This window comes from Panulirus ornatus, chromosome 18 (assembly GCF_036320965.1).
Source record: "Panulirus ornatus isolate Po-2019 chromosome 18, ASM3632096v1, whole genome shotgun sequence".
NCBI classification, from domain to species: domain Eukaryota; kingdom Metazoa; phylum Arthropoda; class Malacostraca; order Decapoda; family Palinuridae; genus Panulirus; species Panulirus ornatus.
Genome location: NC_092241.1, coordinates 55,342,917 through 55,364,178, shown reverse-complemented (window position 1 = coordinate 55,364,178; position 21,262 = coordinate 55,342,917). Strand labels below are relative to the sequence as shown.

Below are 21,262 nucleotides of genomic sequence, written 5' to 3'. Positions count from 1 at the left end.
AAGAACCTACTGACGAAGGTATATACAACCATGAACCTACTGACGGAGTTATATACAACCAAGAACCTACTGACGGAGGCATATACAACCATGAACCTACTGACGGAGATATATACGACCAAGAACCTACTGACGGAGGCATATACAACCATGAACCTACTGACGGAGATATATACGACCAAGAACCTACTGACGGAGGCATATACAACCATGAACCTACTGACGGAGGCATATACAACCATGAACCTACTGACGGAGGTATATACAACCATGAACCTACTGACGGAGTTATATACAACCAAGAACCTACTGACGGAGGTATATACAACCATGAACCTACTGACGGAGTTATATACAACCAAGAACCTACTGACGGAGGCATATACAACCATGAACCTACTGACGGAGGCATATACAACCATGAACCTACTGACGGAGTTATATACAACCAAGAACCTACTGACGCAGGCATATATAACCATGAACCTACTGACGGAGGTATATACGACCATACAGTGCTACTCCCATACATTATCCTCAACAGCAAACATGACAGGTCAGACCACACAGCACAGTCGAAGATATGTTTATATTCATGATCCCCTCCATAGTCCTTCACGGCCAACTGCCTGGGTTTTGATAACGTTATCGTAAAAGTTAATATTCCTCCCTCGTGGCCTGGTGCTCAGGGTACAGTATACTGTAGATCAATTAGCGACAAGTGGCGGAGGCAAGCCGCACCTTCAAGCAATCAGTGGCGATGGTTCTGGTGGCGAGGGACACATTCGCGGGAAAATGAACGTGTCGACCAATACCCAATCAGCCAATCGAATCTTCGGTTACATCTGAATACAAATGAGAGACCCTCGATCATTGGGCCCCACGGCAGGAAGGTGTCTTACGTCGTTTCTGAAATGTACATTTTCCTTTAAACTCTTCGCACACCTCTCTCTGTCTCTCTTGCTCTGTGGCATAGATCCAGCACAACCCGAGTTTCCAATTATATCTTTAAGAAATCCACATTTGGCCCCGTCATTTCCTCCTTCTATCCTTCCTGTCATTTTCCTTCGTTCTCCCTGACTTTCCCCTTCCTGTCTCATGAGTTAGACGTCATGCCGTACATTTAGCAAGTCTTTCCCTCACAGATGTTCAGTCTTTCCCCCCTATATCGACATCCCTTCCCTTATCATTCATTATTTCCCCTCATCACCACAATCTCCTTTCCTTTAGTCCTATACGGGTTTCACCTTTATCTCTCATCTCCCTCTTCAACGTCACAATCTCATTTTCCGTCTCCTATCCTCAACCATCCCGTCTCCTATCATCATCCGTCCCGTCTCCTATCATCAACCATCCAGTCTCCTATCATCAACCATCCCGTCTCCTATCATCATACCATCCCGTCTCCTATCATCAACCATCCCGTCTCCTATCATCACACCTTCCACACCCTGTCTTAACCCTCCCAACCCCACACCTGCACTGCACAGGTTCCTCTCTCTCTCTCTCTCCATTACATTCCTCCCCTCCTCCCGCCCATTCCTCCCCCCTCCCTCTCCTCCCGCCCATTCCTCCCCTCCTCCCTCTCCTCCCGCCCATTCCTCCCCTCCTCCCTCTCCTCCCGCCCATTCCTCCCCTCCTCCCTCTCCTCCCGCCCATTCCTCCCCTCCTCCCTCTCCTCCCGCCCATTCACTTCCCCGTGACTCCCACTTCCATTATCCCAGTTACCACTGTTCCCCTCCCGCGTCACCCACGCCACACACCAGTTTCCACCGGGTCACCTCCCCATCCTCCCACGCACCCTGACCTCGCTACCAGTGTCCATGAACCTGGCAACGTACGCTGGAGGTCATGGGCTCGGGTTCACGACTTGCTCAAGCCGAGGGCAAAACACAAGATCTGTGACAGGTCATTCTTGTCTCGATCATGTGTTCCTATAGAATATTTCCCCCCCCCCTCTCTCTCTCTCTCTCTCTCTCTCTCTCTCTCTCTCTCTCTCTCTCTCTCCCTAACCTTGTGATCAAATCCTCTTAAATGCAGAGATGGACCTCTGACTTCTACAGCATGACAGGTGTTGACCTTTGACTTCTGCAGCATGGCAGATGTTGACCTTTGACTCCTAGAATAGCAAAAATGGACCTTTGACTTCCACAGCATGACAGGTGTTGGCCTTTGACTTCTACAGAATGGCAGAAATGGACGACCTTTGACCTCAAGAGAATAGCAAAAGCTGACCTTTGACTTCAACAGCATGACAGATGTTGATCTTTGACCCGACAAAAACTTCTATAAGACGTTCATGGAAGATATGATATATATATATGTATATATATATATATATATATATATATATATATATATATATATATATATATATATATATATATAGGGCGTACGAACCATTGTACAACATTTCAAGTTTATATTCTTTTATATTCATTTATATTCTCTTAAAAGAAAAAAAAGGTAATTCTGATATAACATTTTACTGACTTGATTTCACCGAGACAACATCCAACACATTTCTCTAACTTCTACACATCCAACAACACACTGGAAATTCACAACTCACTCTTTCCCCACGAGTCAACAACAGTAGCGAAAGTAATTTTCCCCCTCTTAAAAAAATAAAAGGGATCTTCCCTTGCTTAAAAAAAAAGAAGGAATAATCCACCTCCCTTCTGAGTCTGCAAAAAAAAAAAAAGAAAAAAAAGACAGGTGGGAAAAAAGCGATACAAAAGTAACTCGAGCCAAGACTCTCACAACAGGCACACATCAGGAGACAAAAACAATAGCAACGTATAGTTGTCAGGATTTAAACATTTTTTTTTTCTTCTCTATTGTTCGTATTTGGCCACACAGGAAGGAAGGCAGGCAGGCAGGAGGCGGCGGCGGCGCCCCCAGGCCACCGAGGGAAACTACCGTACATGACACCCAGCACTGTGCTCTTCATACCAGAGGAGAAATAGCATGTGTTATGGACCTTCGTGGTGTACCATTAAAGAAGAAATAAGGCCCATTTAATGGTAACAAGGAAGGAACGCTCATGACACTTCGTATTTTCTCGTACAGAATCATAAGTAAGTATTACATTCTCCCAATATTCCAGTACGTAACCTATGTCCATACGAGTTGAAGAACATTGTACTTTTCGTTTTCTAGCAACCTAGTCAGCAGTTCTGACTACAGAGAGAGAGAGAACCCAGCACTATAACTTGCGTCAGGGATGCCCTGGTAACACACACACACACACACACACACACACACACACACGCCCTCCACCTTACTTAACTGGCAGCAGCAGCAGCAGCAGCAGGAGGAAGAGGAGCTTCCACGTATCAAAACAAGGATAAACCTTTGATAAGGGCGGTTCCGGGCAGCGTGGGAAAAGCTCTCATCACTTTAAGGCTCTGAACAATAGGAATGGATAAAAGGCAGATAAAAGAAAATTGTGTGAAGGCAAAACATACAAGAAAATATAGATAATCGTATAGCGCAGGTGGAGAAAGTGACGAAGTCTAGGTTAGTAATGAGGGTACAGAAAGCAGGACCAATGATGATGATGACACGGAGGAGGTTGTAAGATGGTTCCAGCCATCACCACAACACTCCTACGTCAGGAGGGTTGTTGTACTTCCCTGGGGGAGCGGCTGGGGTCTACAACTTACTGACACGGAGGGTGTACGGATAATCACAACACCCCTCCCTCGAGCACCATGGACAACAAGCAACTGCAATACTCACAACGGAGGAATTCCTGTCACACTTGTGGGTCCCGTGGAAGTATGAGATCTGTGAGTCTGGCGTGGCTTTGTCACTCTTGCGATCACACTGGTTGATGTCAAGGGAGGTCACGTCGACGTCCACGCTGAGCATCCCCACGTCCCTGCCGGGAGGGAAGGTACACCAGGTCAGGGATGAGGCTACCACTGAGGAAAACATGGCAACATCTTACACGGTAACGTTATTGTAAAGGACTGGCTACTGCATGATCCAGGAAGACTACGTCTGTAGGCATGTGTGCAGAACCTGCAAGAGAGGTACATTATTATCATCATCATCTTTATCATTATTATCTTATTAGAAGAAGAAGAAGAAGAAGAAGGAGAGAGAGAGAGAGAGAGAGAGAGAGAGAGAGAGAGAGAGAGAGAGAGAGAGAGAGAGAGAGAGAGAGAGAGAGAGAGAGAGAGAGACTGTACTGCGTCGTATAAGCAGAACGTCAGAGAAACCGTTCTCCCTCACGTCGAAGACTCCGGTCTCAGACAAACGCCGAGTGCGAGGCCAGGCTCTACACGAAGCACAAAAACAAAGCTAAAGAGACAGAAAAGTAAAGACAGATAAGGAAAATAAAAGAATTTTGGAGGAAGTGGGGGAAAAAAAAAAAACTGTCCTTTCAAACCGGGAAGCATTTCACAGCTGTTTCAAAAGATATTGAGAAGGTAAAGAGTCCCAAAGCTTAGCGTCGTAGGGAAAGAAAAAGACATCACAACGGCACAACGTTGAGTTGCCCACGGCCACACAGTAACCGTATGACTCACTGGCCTACAGAGGATTAGGCGATGTACCTAATGGCTGGGTGGGATACACAAGAAGCCAGTTCTCAGGAGTAGAAACCAAAGTAATATTCATAGAAGAGGAAGAGGAAACCAACACTGCATTATATGGCAAGTCATTGAGTTATGGGGATTTACAGATATCTCAGATATTGCCGTGCTACCAAAGATGTTTATAGTGTTGCCTGAAAAAAATTACAGAGCCGTCTAAGGACATGTTGAGAAAGTTGTGTGGAACTTTGAAAGTATAGGGACGAGAAGAGGTTTTACAGGCACTGAACTTGACCAGGGTCCGACAACCACGCTTGGTAATCCCGGCCAGATATGAGTTCATAGAGGCAGTTGTGACGAGGCGAGACACAGATCGAGCGAGAGAGGATGAAGCGAATTTGAAAGAAAGGAAGGCAGAGGAGACCAGAGAGCCACACGTGTGTTACTTTGTCGTCGGGAGAGACAGCTATAGTGCTATCGGAACGTGAAAGACGAGAGACATGTGAGATAACAGAAGCTGTAAGAGGAGATCTGGACCAAACACCAGAAAGACCTTTCAATACAAGAACTCAGCTTTTCTGGGTGAAGAACCCCTGGACTCACGAATAATAGGATGCCAACAGAGGTGAAAGCTGAAAGAGAAGAATAGAGGTCAGATTTTTTTCTTTGTTTACCACGTCCTTTAACCCATGTCTTCTTCCTAAATGGTCAGAACAGCTCTGGTTGAACTACGGGCTTGAAGAAGAGATAGTTCCAGAGGAGTACGGGGTATGTACTTACAACAATCACCGCTGCTCTTATTACACTCAGTAGAGACAGAAGCCTCGCCCGAAGAGAGGCAGTAAACTACGCGTGTTAAGAAACAGAATTTTCTGAAGTTAATCCAATTAGGGATATAAAGGAGCCTGTGTTTGATTTTTGGAAGGGATAGCCAGGAGGAGGTGCAATGAGCAAGGAGATGTAAGACTGTGATTCGAGTGAAGCAATAGAGAGGCGAGAGTGTGTAGCTACGACTTGAGGGACCAGAGATGAAACACAGCCTCACAGTTGTCTGGAAGATGGGTAGGGTACGCCTAAACTCCCTCACCTTGACCTACGCTAATGGTTTACGGGATCGACGACGAAGAGAAGTGCGCTTCCACAGGTGGCGTCAACTGGTGAAAGGAAATGATAGTAATATCGAAGAGGAAAACGAGTCGCAGTAACCAAACAACAGAGGAAAGCAATGAGGTCATCAAGATAAGATACTGAGACAGACAAATACGAAAGAAAAATCATACGTAATCCGATACTGTTCCGTGAATTCGAGAAAAGAATTCCTCGTCGAAGAGAAGATCACTCACTTGAGAACTACTTCGATGACGAAATATTGAAAGAGCAAGGTGAAAATTTCAGCCAAAATGACCATGAGCCATGTACATAGTGAGGGTGGACGTGGTCTTACAACTGCCCTAAACTCCTGAAGAAGGTGTTACACATATATCGGTTGGTGAATATACATTCAAGTTTTCGTATTTTTCTCAGAAAAATAGATTTCCTTTAAAAGCTCATTATAAGGAGTATTTTTCATGCTAAATACAAATCTGGGGTTGAAATATACTTCCGTCGTCTTTATGACCTTCAATAAAGCTGCTAAATGAAGATATATAATATTTTCTGGTAATTTGCATTGCATTTAATGGGTGTCTATCAGTAACTAAGAGCATTAGGATATATTTTCCACGATAATTTGAAGTATAAAGGTGTTTGAATGGGCTTCGTTATGATTTTGAAATAAAAAGTTTTTGAGCTGAAAAATTCCCTGTACTATTTATTACCTTCAATTTTTCATATTTTTCTCACGAAAATAGGTTTCCTTTAAAACCTCATTATAAGAGTATATTTCATGCTGAATGCAAATCTGGGGTTGTGATATAGTTTCTTCGTCGTTATGACCTTCAATTAAGCTGTTAAATAAAATCATTTTTAAAATATTTTCCTCTCATTTGCATTGCATTTACTGGGTGTGCATCGGTAACTAAGAGTATTAGGATATATTTTCCATGATAATTTAAAGTATAAAGGTGTTTGAATGGGCTTCGTTGAAATATACTTTGTGGTAAAGATTTCTTTCAAAGCCTCATTATAAGGAGTATTTTTCATGCTGAAGACAATTATGGGGTTGAAACATAGTTTTGTCGTCTTTATGACCATCAATTGAGATGATAAATGAACATATCTTTGAAATATTTTTTTTTTGTCATTTGCATTGCATTTACTGGGTGTCTACCGGCAACAGAAAGCATTTTGACATATTTTCCATGATCATTTCAAGTATAGAAATGTTTGAATTTGCAAATATATCCTAATGCTCTCAGTTACCGATAGACACCGAGTACATGCAATGCAAATTACCAGATGATATTTCATGAAGACCACGAAACTATATCTCAACCCCATAATTGTATTATGCATGAAAAATACTCCCTATAATGAGGTTTTAAAAGAAATCTATTTACCTGAGAAAAAAACACGAAAAATTGAAGTTTGGGGTATTTTCCTTTTCAAAATCTTTTTATTTCAAAATCATAACTTAGCACATTCAAACATTTCTATACTTTCGAGGATCACCGAAAATATATCATAATGCTCTCAGTTACCGATATGCACCCAGTAAATTCAATGCTAATGATTAGACAATATCTATATATATCTTCAATTAGCAGTTTAATTGAAGGCCATAAAGACGACGTAACTATATTTCAACACCAGATTTGTATTCGGCATAAAAGATATTTATGATGAGGTTTTAAAGAAAATCTATTTTCCTGTGAAAAATACGAAAATTTGAAGGTAATAAACAGTTCAGGATATTTTTCAGCTAAAATTTTTTTTTATTATAATATCACAACGAAACCCATGCAAACACCTTTATACTTCAAAATATCATGTAAAAAACATCCTAATACTCTTAGTTACCGATAGACACCCAGTAAATGCAATGTAAATGAGAGAAAAATATTTGAAAAATATCATCATTTAACAGCGTAATTCAAGGCCAGAAAGACGAAGAAACTATATCACAACCCTAGATTTCTATTCAGCTTGAAAAAGACTCCTTACAATGAGGTTTTACAGAAAATCTATTTTCGTGAGAAAAATGTGAAAAATTGAAGGTAATAGTCCAGGGTATTTTTCGGCTCAAAAAACTTTTTATTTCAAAATCGTAACTTAGCACATTCAACCACTTCTATACTTAAAATGATCATGGAAAATATATCCTAATGCTCTCAGTTACCGATAGACACCATGTAAATGCAATGCAAATGATCAGAAAATATTTGAAAAATATCATCATTTAACAGCGTAATTCAAGGCCAGAAAGACGAAGAAACTATATCACAACCCTAGATTTGCATTCAGCATGAAAAATACTCCTTATAATGAGGTTTTAAAGGAAATCTATTTTCCTGAGAAAAATGAGAAAAATTGAAGGTAATAGTTCAGGATATTTTTCGGCTCAAAAAACTTTTTGTTTCAAAATCGTAACTTAGCACATTCAACCACTTCTATACTTAAAATGATCATGGAAAATATATCCTAATGCTATGAGTTACCGATAGACACCATGTAAATGCAATGCAAATGATCAGAAAATATTTGAAAAATATCATTATTTAACAGCGTAATTCAAGGCCAGAAAGACGAAGAAACTATATCACAACCCTAGATTTGCATTCAGCATGAATAATACTCCTTATAATGAGGTTTTAAAGGAAATCTATTTTCCTGAGAAAAATGAGAAAAATTGAAGGTAATAGTTCAGGATATTTTTCGGCTCAAAAAACTTTTTGTTTCAAAATCGTAACTTAGCACATTCAACCACTTCTATACTTAAAATGATCATGGAAAATATATCCTAATGCTATCAGTTACCGATAGACACCATGTAAATGCAATGCAAATGATCAGAAAATATTTGAAAAATATCATTATTTAACAGCGTAATTCAAGGCCAGAAAGACGAAGAAACTATATCACAACCCTAGATTTGCATTCAGCATGAAAAATACTCCTTATAATGAGGTTTTAAAGGAAATCTATTTTCCTGAGAAAAATGAGAAAAATTGAAGGTAATAGTTCAGGATATTTTTCGGCTCAAAAAACTTTTTGTTTCAAAATCGTAACTTAGCACATTCAACCACTTCTATACTTAAAATGATCATGGAAAATATATCCTAATGCTCTCAGTTACCGATAGACACCATGTAAATGCAATGCAAATGATCAGAAAATATTTGAAAAATATCATCATTTAACAGCGTAATTCAAGGCCAGAAAGACGAAGAAACTATATCACAACCCTAGATTTGCATTCAGCATGAAAAATACTCCTTATAATGAGGTTTTAAAGGAAATCTATTTTCCTGAGAAAAATGAGAAAAATTGAAGGTAATAGTTCAGGATATTTTTCGGCTCAAAAAACTTTTTGTTTCAAAATCGTAACTTAGCACATTCAACCACTTCTATACTTAAAATGATCATGGAAAATATATCCTAATGCTCTCAGTTACCGATAGACACCATGTAAATGCAATGCAAATGATCAGAAAATATTTGAAAAATATCATATTTAACAGCGTAATTCAAGGCCAGAAAGACGAAGAAACTATATCACAACCCTAGATTTGCATTCAGCATGAATAATACTCCTTATAATGAGGTTTTAAAGGAAATCTATTTTCCTGAGAAAAATGAGAAAAATTGAAGGTAATAGTTCAGGATATTTTTCGGCTCAAAAAACTTTTTGTTTCAAAATCGTAACTTAGCACATTCAACCACTTCTATACTTAAAATGATCATGGAAAATATATCCTAATGCTCTCAGTTACCGATAGACACCATGTAAATGCAATGCAAATGATCAGAAAATATTTGAAAAATATCATTATTTAACAGCGTAATTCAAGGCCAGAAAGACGAAGAAACTATATCACAACCCTAGATTTGCATTCAGCATGAAAAATACTCCTTATAATGAGGTTTTAAAGGAAATCTATTTTCCTGAGAAAAATGAGAAAAATTGAAGGTAATAGTTCAGGATATTTTTCGGCTCAAAAAACTTTTTGTTTCAAAATCGTAACTTAGCACATTCAACCACTTCTATACTTAAAATGATCATGGAAAATATATCCTAATGCTATCAGTTACCGATAGACACCATGTAAATGCAATGCAAATGATCAGAAAATATTTGAAAAATATCATCATTTAACAGCGTAATTCAAGGCCAGAAAGACGAAGAAACTATATCACAACCCTAGATTTGCATTCAGCATGAAAAATACTCCTTATAATGAGGTTTTAAAGGAAATCTATTTTCCTGAGAAAAATGAGAAAAATTGAAGGTAATAGTTCAGGATATTTTTCGGCTCAAAAAACTTTTTGTTTCAAAATCGTAACTTAGCACATTCAACCACTTCTATACTTAAAATGATCATGGAAAATATATCCTAATGCTCTCAGTTACCGATAGACACCATGTAAATGCAATGCAAATGATCAGAAAATATTTGAAAAATATCATTATTTAACAGCGTAATTCAAGGCCAGAAAGACGAAGAAACTATATCACAAGACTAGATTTGCATTCAGCATGAAAAATACTCCTTATAATGAGGTTTTAAAGGAAATCTATTTTCCTGAGAAAAATGAGAAAAATTGAAGGTAATAGTTCAGGATATTTTTCGGCTCAAAAAACTTTTTGTTTCAAAATCATAACTTAGCACATTCAACCACTTCTATACTTAAAATGATCATGGAAAATATATCCTAATGCTATGAGTTACCGATAGACACCATGTAAATGCAATGCAAATGATCAGAAAATATTTGAAAAATATCATTATTTAACAGCGTAATTCAAGGCCAGAAAGACGAAGAAACTATATCACAACACTAGATTTGCATTCAGCATGAAAAATACTCCTTATAATGAGGTTTTAAAGGAAATCTATTTTCCTGAGAAAAATGAGAAAAATTGAAGGTAATAGTTCAGGATATTTTTCGGCTCAAAAAACTTTTTGTTTCAAAATCGTAACTTAGCACATTCAACCACTTCTATACTTAAAATGATCATGGAAAATATATCCTAATGCTCTCAGTTACCGATAGACACCATGTAAATGCAATGCAAATGATCAGAAAATATTTGAAAAATATCATTATTTAACAGCGTAATTCAAGGCCAGAAAGACGAAGAAACTATATCACAACCCTAGATTTGCATTCAGCATGAAAAATACTCCTTATAATGAGGTTTTAAAGGAAATCTATTTTCCTGAGAAAAATGAGAAAAATTGAAGGTAATAGTTCAGGATATTTTTCGGCTCAAAAAACTTTTTGTTTCAAAATCGTAACTTAGCACATTCAACCACTTCTATACTTAAAATGATCATGGAAAATATATCCTAATGCTCTCAGTTACCGATAGACACCATGTAAATGCAATGCAAATGATCAGAAAATATTTGAAAAATATCATTATTTAACAGCGTAATTCAAGGCCAGAAAGACGAAGAAACTATATCACAACCCTAGATTTGCATTCAGCATGAAAAATACTCCTTATAATGAGGTTTTAAAGGAAATCTATTTTCCTGAGAAAAATGAGAAAAATTGAAGGTAATAGTTCAGGATATTTTTCGGCTCAAAAAACTTTTTGTTTCAAAATCGTAACTTAGCACATTCAACCACTTCTATACTTAAAATGATCATGGAAAATATATCCTAATGCTCTCAGTTACCGATAGACACCATGTAAATGCAATGCAAATGATCAGAAAATATTTGAAAAATATCATTATTTAACAGCGTAATTCAAGGCCAGAAAGACGAAGAAACTATATCACAACCCTAGATTTGCATTCAGCATGAAAAATACTCCTTATAATGAGGTTTTAAAGGAAATCTATTTTCCTGAGAAAAATGAGAAAAATTGAAGGTAATAGTTCAGGATATTTTTCGGCTCAAAAAACTTTTTGTTTCAAAATCGTAACTTAGCACATTCAACCACTTCTATACTTAAAATGATCATGGAAAATATATCCTAATGCTCTCAGTTACCGATAGACACCATGTAAATGCAATGCAAATGATCAGAAAATATTTGAAAAATATCATCATTTAACAGCGTAATTCAAGGCCAGAAAGACGAAGAAACTATATCACAACCCTAGATTTGCATTCAGCATGAAAAATACTCCTTATAATGAGGTTTTAAAGGAAATCTATTTTCCTGAGAAAAATGAGAAAAATTGAAGGTAATAGTTCAGGATATTTTTCGGCTCAAAAAACTTTTTGTTTCAAAATCGTAACTTAGCACATTCAACCACTTCTATACTTAAAATGATCATGGAAAATATATCCTAATGCTCTCAGTTACCGATAGACACCATGTAAATGCAATGCAAATGATCAGAAAATATTTGAAAAATATCATCATTTAACAGCGTAATTCAAGGTCAGAAAGACGAAGAAACTATATCACAACCCTAGATTTGCATTCAGCATGAAAAATACTCCTTATAATGAGGTTTTAAAGGAAATCTATTTTCCTGAGAAAAATGAGAAAAATTGAAGGTAATAGTTCAGGATATTTTTCGGCTCAAAAAACTTTTTGTTTCAAAATCGTAACTTAGCACATTCAACCACTTCTATACTTAAAATGATCATGGAAAATATATCCTAATGCTATCAGTTACCGATAGACACCATGTAAATGCAACGCAAATGATCAGAAAATATTTGAAAAATATCATTATTTAACAGCGTAATTCAAGGCCAGAAAGACGAAGAAACTATATCACAACCCTAGATTTGCATTCAGCATGAAAAATACTCCTTATAATGAGGTTTTAAAGGAAATCTATTTTCCTGAGAAAAATGAGAAAAATTGAAGGTAATAGTTCAGGATATTTTTCGGCTCAAAAAACTTTTTGTTTCAAAATCGTAACTTAGCACATTCAACCACTTCTATACTTAAAATGATCATGGAAAATATATCCTAATGCTCTCAGTTACCGATAGACACCATGTAAATGCAATGCAAATGATCAGAAAATATTTGAAAAATATCATTATTTAACAGCGTAATTCAAGGCCAGAAAGACGAAGAAACTATATCACAACCCTAGATTTGCATTCAGCATGAATAATACTCCTTATAATGAGGTTTTAAAGGAAATCTATTTTCCTGAGAAAAATGAGAAAAATTGAAGGTAATAGTTCAGGATATTTTTCGGCTCAAAAAACTTTTTGTTTCAAAATCGTAACTTAGCACATTCAACCACTTCTATACTTAAAATGATCATGGAAAATATATCCTAATGCTCTCAGTTACCGATAGACACCATGTAAATGCCATGCAAATGATCAGAAAATATTTGAAAAATATCATTATTTAACAGCGTAATTCAAGGCCAGAAAGACGAAGAAACTATATCACAACCCTAGATTTGCATTCAGCATGAATAATACTCCTTATAATGAGGTTTTAAAGGAAATCTATTTTCCTGAGAAAAATGAGAAAAATTGAAGGTAATAGTTCAGGATATTTTTCGGCTCAAAAAACTTTTTGTTTCAAAATCGTAACTTAGCACATTCAACCACTTCTATACTTAAAATGATCATGGAAAATATATCCTAATGCTCTCAGTTACCGATAGACACCATGTAAATGCCATGCAAATGATCAGAAAATATTTGAAAAATATCATCATTTAACAGCGTAATTCAAGGCCAGAAAGACGAAGAAACTATATCACAACCCTAGATTTGCATTCAGCATGAATAATACTCCTTATAATGAGGTTTTAAAGGAAATCTATTTTCCTGAGAAAAATGAGAAAAATTGAAGGTAATAGTTCAGGATATTTTTCGGCTCAAAAAACTTTTTGTTTCAAAATCATAACTTAGCACATTCAACCACTTCTATACTTAAAATGATCATGGAAAATATATCCTAATGCTATGAGTTACCGATAGACACCATGTAAATGCAATGCAAATGATCAGAAAATATTTGAAAAATATCATTATTTAACAGCGTAATTCAAGGTCAGAAAGACGAAGAAACTATATCACAACCCTAGATTTGCATTCAGCATGAAAAATACTCCTTATAATGAGGTTTTAAAGGAAATCTATTTTCCTGAGAAAAATGAGAAAAATTGAAGGTAATAGTTCAGGATATTTTTCGGCTCAAAAAACTTTTTGTTTCAAAATCGTAACTTAGCACATTCAACCACTTCTATACTTAAAATGATCATGGAAAATATATCCTAATGCTCTCAGTTACCGATAGACACCATGTAAATGCAATGCAAATGATCAGAAAATATTTGAAAAATATCATTATTTAACAGCGTAATTCAAGGCCAGAAAGACGAAGAAACTATATCACAACCCTAGATTTGCATTCAGCATGAAAAATACTCCTTATAATGAGGTTTTAAAGGAAATCTATTTTCCTGAGAAAAATGAGAAAAATTGAAGGTAATAGTTCAGGATATTTTTCGGCTCAAAAAACTTTTTGTTTCAAAATCGTAACTTAGCACATTCAACCACTTCTATACTTAAAATGATCATGGAAAATATATCCTAATGCTATCAGTTACCGATAGACACCATGTAAATGCAACGCAAATGATCAGAAAATATTTGAAATATATCAATATTTAACAGCGTAATTCAAGGCCAGAAAGACGAAGAAACTATATCACAACCCTAGATTTGCATTCAGCATGAATAATACTCCTTATAATGAGGTTTTAAAGGAAATCTATTTTCCTGAGAAAAATGAGAAAAATTGAAGGTAATAGTTCAGGATATTTTTCGGCTCAAAAAACTTTTTGTTTCAAAATCGTAACTTAGCACATTCAACCACTTCTATACTTAAAATGATCATGGAAAATATATCCTAATGCTCTCAGTTACCGATAGACACCATGTAAATGCAATGCAAATGATCAGAAAATATTTGAAAAATATCATTATTTAACAGCGTAATTCAAGGCCAGAAAGACGAAGAAACTATATCACAAGACTAGATTTGCATTCAGCATGAATAATACTCCTTATAATGAGGTTTTAAAGGAAATCTATTTTCCTGAGAAAAATGAGAAAAATTGAAGGTAATAGTTCAGGATATTTTTCGGCTCAAAAAACTTTTTGTTTCAAAATCGTAACTTACCACATTCAACCACATCTATACTTAAAATGATCATGGAAAATATATCCTAATGCTATCAGTTACCGATAGACACCATGTAAATGCAACGCAAATGATCAGAAAATATTTGAAAAATATCATTATTTAACAGCGTAATTCAAGGCCAGAAAGACGAAGAAACTATATCACAACCCTAGATTTGCATTCAGCATGAATAATACTCCTTATAATGAGGTTTTAAAGGAAATCTATTTTCCTGAGAAAAATGAGAAAAATTGAAGGTAATAGTTCAGGATATTTTTCGGCTCAAAAAACTTTTTGTTTCAAAATCGTAACTTAGCACATTCAACCACTTCTATACTTAAAATGATCATGGAAAATATATCCTAATGCTATCAGTTACCGATAGACACCATGTAAATGCAATGCAAATGATCAGAAAATATTTGAAAAATATCATTATTTAACAGCGTAATTCAAGGCCAGAAAGACGAAGAAACTATATCACAACCCTAGATTTGCATTCAGCATGAATAATACTCCTTATAATGAGGTTTTAAAGGAAATCTATTTTCCTGAGAAAAATGAGAAAAATTGAAGGTAATAGTTCAGGATATTTTTCGGCTCAAAAAACTTTTTGTTTCAAAATCGTAACTTAGCACATTCAACCACTTCTATACTTAAAATGATCATGGAAAATATATCCTAATGCTATCAGTTACCGATAGACACCATGTAAATGCAATGCAAATGATCAGAAAATATTTGAAAAATATCATTATTTAACAGCGTAATTCAAGGCCAGAAAGACGAAGAAACTATATCACAACCCTAGATTTGCATTCAGCATGAAAAATACTCCTTATAATGAGGTTTTAAAGGAAATCTATTTTCCTGAGAAAAATGAGAAAAATTGAAGGTAATAGTTCAGGATATTTTTCGGCTCAAAAAACTTTTTGTTTCAAAATCGTAACTTAGCACATTCAACCACTTCTATACTTAAAATGATCATGGAAAATATATCCTAATGCTATCAGTTACCGATAGACACCATGTAAATGCAATGCAAATGATCAGAAAATATTTGAAAAATATCATCATTTAACAGCGTAATTCAAGGTCAGAAAGACGAAGAAACTATATCACAACCCTAGATTTGCATTCAGCATGAAAAATACTCCTTATAATGAGGTTTTAAAGGAAATCTATTTTCCTGAGAAAAATGAGAAAAATTGAAGGTAATAGTTCAGGATATTTTTCGGCTCAAAAAACTTTTTGTTTCAAAATCGTAACTTAGCACATTCAACCACTTCTATACTTAAAATGATCATGGAAAATATATCCTAATGCTATCAGTTACCGATAGACACCATGTAAATGCAATGCAAATGATCAGAAAATATTTGAAAAATATCATCATTTAACAGCGTAATTCAAGGCCAGAAAGACGAAGAAACTATATCACAACCCTAGATTTGCATTCAGCATGAAAAATACTCCTTATAATGAGGTTTTAAAGGAAATCTATTTTCCTGAGAAAAATGAGAAAAATTGAAGGTAATAGTTCAGGATATTTTTCGGCTCAAAAAACTTTTTGTTTCAAAATCGTAACTTAGCACATTCAACCACTTCTATACTTAAAATGATCATGGAAAATATATCCTAATGCTATCAGTTACCGATAGACACCATGTAAATGCAATGCAAATGATCAGAAAATATTTGAAAAATATCATTATTTAACAGCGTAATTCAAGGCCAGAAAGACGAAGAAACTATATCACAACCCTAGATTTGCATTCAGCATGAATAATACTCCTTATAATGAGGTTTTAAAGGAAATCTATTTTCCTGAGAAAAATGAGAAAAATTGAAGGTAATAGTTCAGGATATTTTTCGGCTCAAAAAACTTTTTGTTTCAAAATCATAACTTAGCACATTCAACCACTTCTATACTTAAAATGATCATGGAAAATATATCCTAATGCTCTCAGTTACCGATAGACACCATGTAAATGCAATGCAAATGATCAGAAAATATTTGAAAAATATCATTATTTAACAGCGTAATTCAAGGCCAGAAAGACGAAGAAACTATATCACAACCCTAGATTTGCATTCAGCATGAAAAATACTCCTTATAATGAGGTTTTAAGGGAAATCTATTTTCCTGAGAAAAATGAGAAAAATTGAAGGTAATAGTTCAGGATATTTTTCGGCTCAAAAAACTTTTTGTTTCAAAATCGTAACTTAGCACATTCAACCACATCTATACTTAAAATGATCATGGAAAATATATCCTAATGCTATCAGTTACCGATAGACACCATGTAAATGCAGCGCAAATAATCAGAAAATATTTGAAAAATATCATCATTTAACAGCGTAATTCAAGGCCAGAAAGACGAAGAAACTATATCACAACCCTAGATTTGCATTCAGCATGAAAAATACTCCTTATAATGAGGTTTTAAAGGAAATCTATTTTCCTGAGAAAAATGAGAAAAATTGAAGGTAATAGTTCAGGATATTTTTCGGCTCAAAAAACTTTTTGTTTCAAAATCGTAACTTAGCACATTCAACCACTTCTATACTTAAAATGATCATGGAAAATATATCCTAATGCTCTCAGTTACCGATAGACACCATGTAAATGCAATGCAAATGATCAGAAAATATTTGAAAAATATCATTATTTAACAGCGTAATTCAAGGCCAGAAAGACGAAGAAACTATATCACAAGACTAGATTTGCATTCAGCATGAAAAATACTCCTTATAATGAGGTTTTAAAGGAAATCTATTTTCCTGAGAAAAATGAGAAAAATTGAAGGTAATAGTTCAGGATATTTTTCGGCTCAAAAAACTTTTTGTTTCAAAATCATAACTTAGCACATACAACCACTTCTATACTTAAAATGATCATGGAAAATATATCCTAATGCTCTCAGTTACCGATAGACACCATGTAAATGCCATGCAAATGATCAGAAAATATTTGAAAAATATCATCATTTAACAGCGTAATTCAAGGCCAGAAAGACGAAGAAACTATATCACAACACTAGACTTGCATTCAGCATGAAAAATACTCCTTATAATTAGGTTTTAAAGGAAATCTATTTTCCTGAGAAAAATGAGAAAAATTGAAGGTAATAGTTCAGGATATTTTTCGGCTCAAAAAACTTTTCGTTTCAAAATCATAACTTACCACATTCAACCACATCTATACTTAAAATGATCATGGAAAATATATCCTAATGCTATCAGTTACCGATAGACACCATGTAAATGCAGCGCAAATAATCAGAAAATATTTGAAAAATATCATTATTTAACAGCGTAATTCAAGGTCATAAAGACGAAGAAACTATATCACAACCCTAGATTTGCATTCAGCATGAAAAATACTCCTTATAATGAGGTTTTAAGGGAAATCTATTTTCCTGAGAAAAATGAGAAAAATTGAAGGTAATAGTTCAGGATATTTTTCGGCTCAAAAAACTTTTTGTTTCAAAATCGTAACTTAGCACATTCAACCACTTCTATACTTAAAATGATCATGGAAAATATATCCTAATGCTCTCAGTTACCGATAGACACCATGTAAATGCAATGCAAATGATCAGAAAATATTTGAAAAATATCATCATTTAACAGCGTAATTCAAGGCCAGAAAGACGAAGAAACTATATCACAACCCTAGATTTGCATTCAGCATGAAAAATACTCCTTATAATGAGGTTTTAAAGGAAATCTATTTTCCTGAGAAAAATGAGAAAAATTGAAGGTAATAGTTCAGGATATTTTTCGGCTCAAAAAACTTTTTGTTTCAAAATCGTAACTTAGCACATTCAACCACTTCTATACTTAAAATGATCATGGAAAATATATCCTAATGCTCTCAGTTACCGATAGACACCATGTAAATGCAATGCAAAAGATCAGAAAATATTTGAAAAATATCATTATTTAACAGCGTAATTCAAGGCCAGAAAGACGAAGAAACTATATCACAACCCTAGATTTGCATTCAGCATGAATAATACTCCTTATAATGAGGTTTTAAAGGAAATCTATTTTCCTGAGAAAAATGAGAAAAATTGAAGGTAATAGTTCAGGATATTTTTCGGCTCAAAAAACTTTTTGTTTCAAAATCGTAACTTAGCACATTCAACCACTTCTATACTTAAAATGATCATGGAAAATATATCCTAATGCTCTCAGTTACCGATAGACACCATGTAAATGCCATGCAAATGATCAGAAAATATTTGAAAAATATCATCATTTAACAGCGTAATTCAAGGTCAGAAAGACGAAGAAACTATATCACAACCCAAGATTTGCATTCAGCATGAATAATACTCCTTATAATGAGGTTTTAAAGGAAATCTATTTTCCTGAGAAAAATGAGAAAAATTGAAGGTAATAGTTCAGGATATTTTTCGGCTCAAAAAACTTTTTGTTTCAAAATCGTAACTTAGCACATTCAACCACATCTATACTTAAAATGATCATGGAAAATATATCCTAATGCTATCAGTTACCGATAGACACCATGTAAATGCAACGCAAATGATCAGAAAATATTTGAAAAATATCATTATTTAACAGCGTAATTCAAGGCCAGAAAGACGAAGAAACTATATCACAACCCTAGATTTGCATTCAGCATGAAAAATACTCCTTATAATGAGGTTTTAAAGGAAATCTATTTTCCTGAGAAAAATGAGAAAAATTGAAGGTAATAGTTCAGGATATTTTTCGGCTCAAAAAACTTTTTGTTTCAAAATCGTAACTTAGCACATTCAACCACTTCTATACTTAAAATGATCATGGAAAATATATCCTAATGCTCTCAGTTACCGATAGACACCATGTAAATGCAACGCAAAAGATCAGAAAATGTTTGAAAAATATCATTATTTAACAGCGTAATTCAAGGCCATAAAGACGAAGAAACTATATCACAACCCTAGATTTGCATTCAGCATGAAAAATACTCCTTATAATGAGGTTTTAAAGGAAATCTATTTTCCTGAGAAAAATGAGAAAAATTGAAGGTAATAGTTCAGGATATTTTTCGGCTCAAAAAACTTTTTGTTTCAAAATCGTAACTTAGCACATTGAACCACTTCTATACTTAAAATGATCATGGAAAATATATCCTAATGCTCTCAGTTACCGATAGACACCATGTAAATGCAATGCAAATGATCAGAAAATATTTGAAAAATATCATCATTTAACAGCGTAATTCAAGGTCAGAAAGACGAAGAAACTATATCACAACCCTAGATTTGCATTCAGCATGAAAAATACTCCTTATAATGAGGTTTTAAAGGAAATCTATTTTCCTGAGAAAAATGAGAAAAATTGAAGGTAATAGTTCAGGATATTTTTCGGCTCAAAAAACTTTTTGTTTCAAAATCGTAACTTAGCACATTCAACCACTTCTATACTTAAAATGATCATGGAAAATATATCCTAATGCTATCAGTTACCGATAGACACCATGTAAATGCAATGCAAATGATCAGAAAATATTTGAAAAATATCATCATTTAACAGCGTAATTCAAGGTCATAAAGACGAAGAAACTATATCACAACCCTAGATTTGCATTCAGCATGAAAAATACTCCTTATAATGAGGTTTTAAAGGAAATCTATTTTCCTGAGAAAAATGAGAAAAATTGAAGGTAATAGTTCAGGATATTTTTCGGCTCAAAAAACTTTTTGTTTCAAAATCGTAACTTAGCACATTCAACCACTTCTATACTTAAAATGATCATGGAAAATATATCCTAATGCTCTCAGTTACCGATAGACACCATGTAAATGCAATGCAAATGATCAGAAAATATTTGAAAAATATCATTATATAATAGCGTATTTCAAGGTCATAAAGACGAAGAAACTATATGACAACCCAAGATTTGTATTCAGCATGAAAAATACTCCGTATAATGAGGTTTTAAAGGAAATCTATTTTCCTGAGAAAAATGAGAAAAATTGATATTTTTCGGCTCAAAAAACTTTTTGTTTCAAAATCGTAACTTAGCACATTGAACCACTTCTATACTTAAAATGATCATGGAAAATATATCCTAATGCTCTGAGTTACCCATAGACACCGAGTAAATGCAATGCAAATGATCAGATGTTCTTTGTGTTTAGCCAACAAATATAAATTTACAAATATTTCTCCCCTTAATTAACAATTTAGTATCTTCCATCAAATTTACTGTGGAAAATGAAAATAATGTTATATTACCATTTTTAGAGTGCATTATCCATGGGTAAGGAAACAAGTTTAAGTTTAGCATATACAGAAAACCCAGCAATGTATGCTCATATATCCATTATTACTCATCTCAACATGACGGAGTTAAGTATCATCATTTCAATCTATGTTCCTTAGGGCATTACGTATTTGCAGTCCAGAGTTTATTGATGATGAGTTTGAGAAGATATATTCTATTGGATCTAAGTTAAAGTATCCT

At 34.7% G+C, this 21,262-nt stretch overlaps 1 protein-coding gene across 4 annotated transcripts in view; it reads right to left on the bottom strand.

The window, feature by feature from the left end:
- LOC139755113 (probable G-protein coupled receptor CG31760) overlaps positions 1–21,262 on the bottom strand; it is a 424,310-nt gene that overhangs the window by 60,030 nt on the left and 343,018 nt on the right. For all 4 annotated transcript variants that reach the window (XM_071673250.1, XM_071673248.1, XM_071673251.1 and 1 more), the window contains one exon: positions 3,745–3,886. In XM_071673250.1, coding sequence (XP_071529351.1) covers positions 3,745–3,886 — 142 coding nt within the window. The remainder of the gene's footprint in view (positions 1–3,744; positions 3,887–21,262) is intronic.